Source organism: Nanorana parkeri, unplaced genomic scaffold (assembly GCF_000935625.1).
Source record: "Nanorana parkeri isolate BGI_ZX_2015 unplaced genomic scaffold, ASM93562v1 scaffold4886, whole genome shotgun sequence".
NCBI classification, from domain to species: Eukaryota; Metazoa; Chordata; class Amphibia; order Anura; family Dicroglossidae; genus Nanorana; species Nanorana parkeri.
The window spans coordinates 1-679 of NW_017311146.1; the positions used below are offsets into that span (position 1 = coordinate 1).

The 679-nt window shown below is 54.5% G+C and overlaps 1 protein-coding gene across 1 annotated transcript in view; it reads right to left on the minus strand.

Annotated features, from left to right (window-relative positions):
• Positions 1-183: 183 nt before the first annotated feature.
• Positions 184-679, minus strand: part of LOC108804043 — a 6,698-nt gene continuing 6,202 nt past the window's right edge. The window contains exon 3 of the mRNA XM_018575811.1: positions 184-314. Coding sequence (XP_018431313.1) covers positions 184-314 — 131 coding nt within the window. The remainder of the gene's footprint in view (positions 315-679) is intronic.

Below are 679 nucleotides of genomic sequence, written 5' to 3' on the forward strand. Positions count from 1 at the left end.
GTTATGGGGACATGTTGGGCAGGGGAGGGGTTATGGGGACAGTAGGCAGCAGTATAACCTGACTGTATGAGCTTTCCTGTGTCCCTCAGTGGAGGGGAGATAAAAGACAGTTGTGTACACACTGTATACACCTCGTACATTATAGAGGGAGGTATATAAGGTGTGTACACAATACGGACACGTCTAGGACACGTCTGATGCCGGCTCAGGAAATCTGGTTTCTGGTTCTTCATAGAAAAGATTACCGTCTAAGCCGAACCTCTGCCCCTCCTCCGCACCATCTTCATCCTGGGGAGCCAGTCGGTGTCCACGGCCTGTGCAGGACAGAGATGACACGGCTGAATCAAACATAACCCCGCCCCCCCCCCATCCATTCATTTACCATAATACACCTCACCTCACCCCAATGGCAGCTCCGTGTTCTGGAGACACTAAGATGGAAGTCTCAGTGTGCATGTGAGGGGTCCTAGGTCAGTCTGGAGGTCACATGTGAGGGGTCCTGGGTCAGTCTGGAGGTCACATGTGAGGGGTCCTGGGTCAGTCTGGAGGTCACATGTGAGGGGTCCTGGGTCAGTCTGGAGGTCACATGTGAGGGGTCCTGGGTCAGTCTGGAGGTCACATGTGAGGGGTCCTGGGTCAGTCTGGAGGTCACATGTGAGGGGTCCTGGGTCAGTCTGGA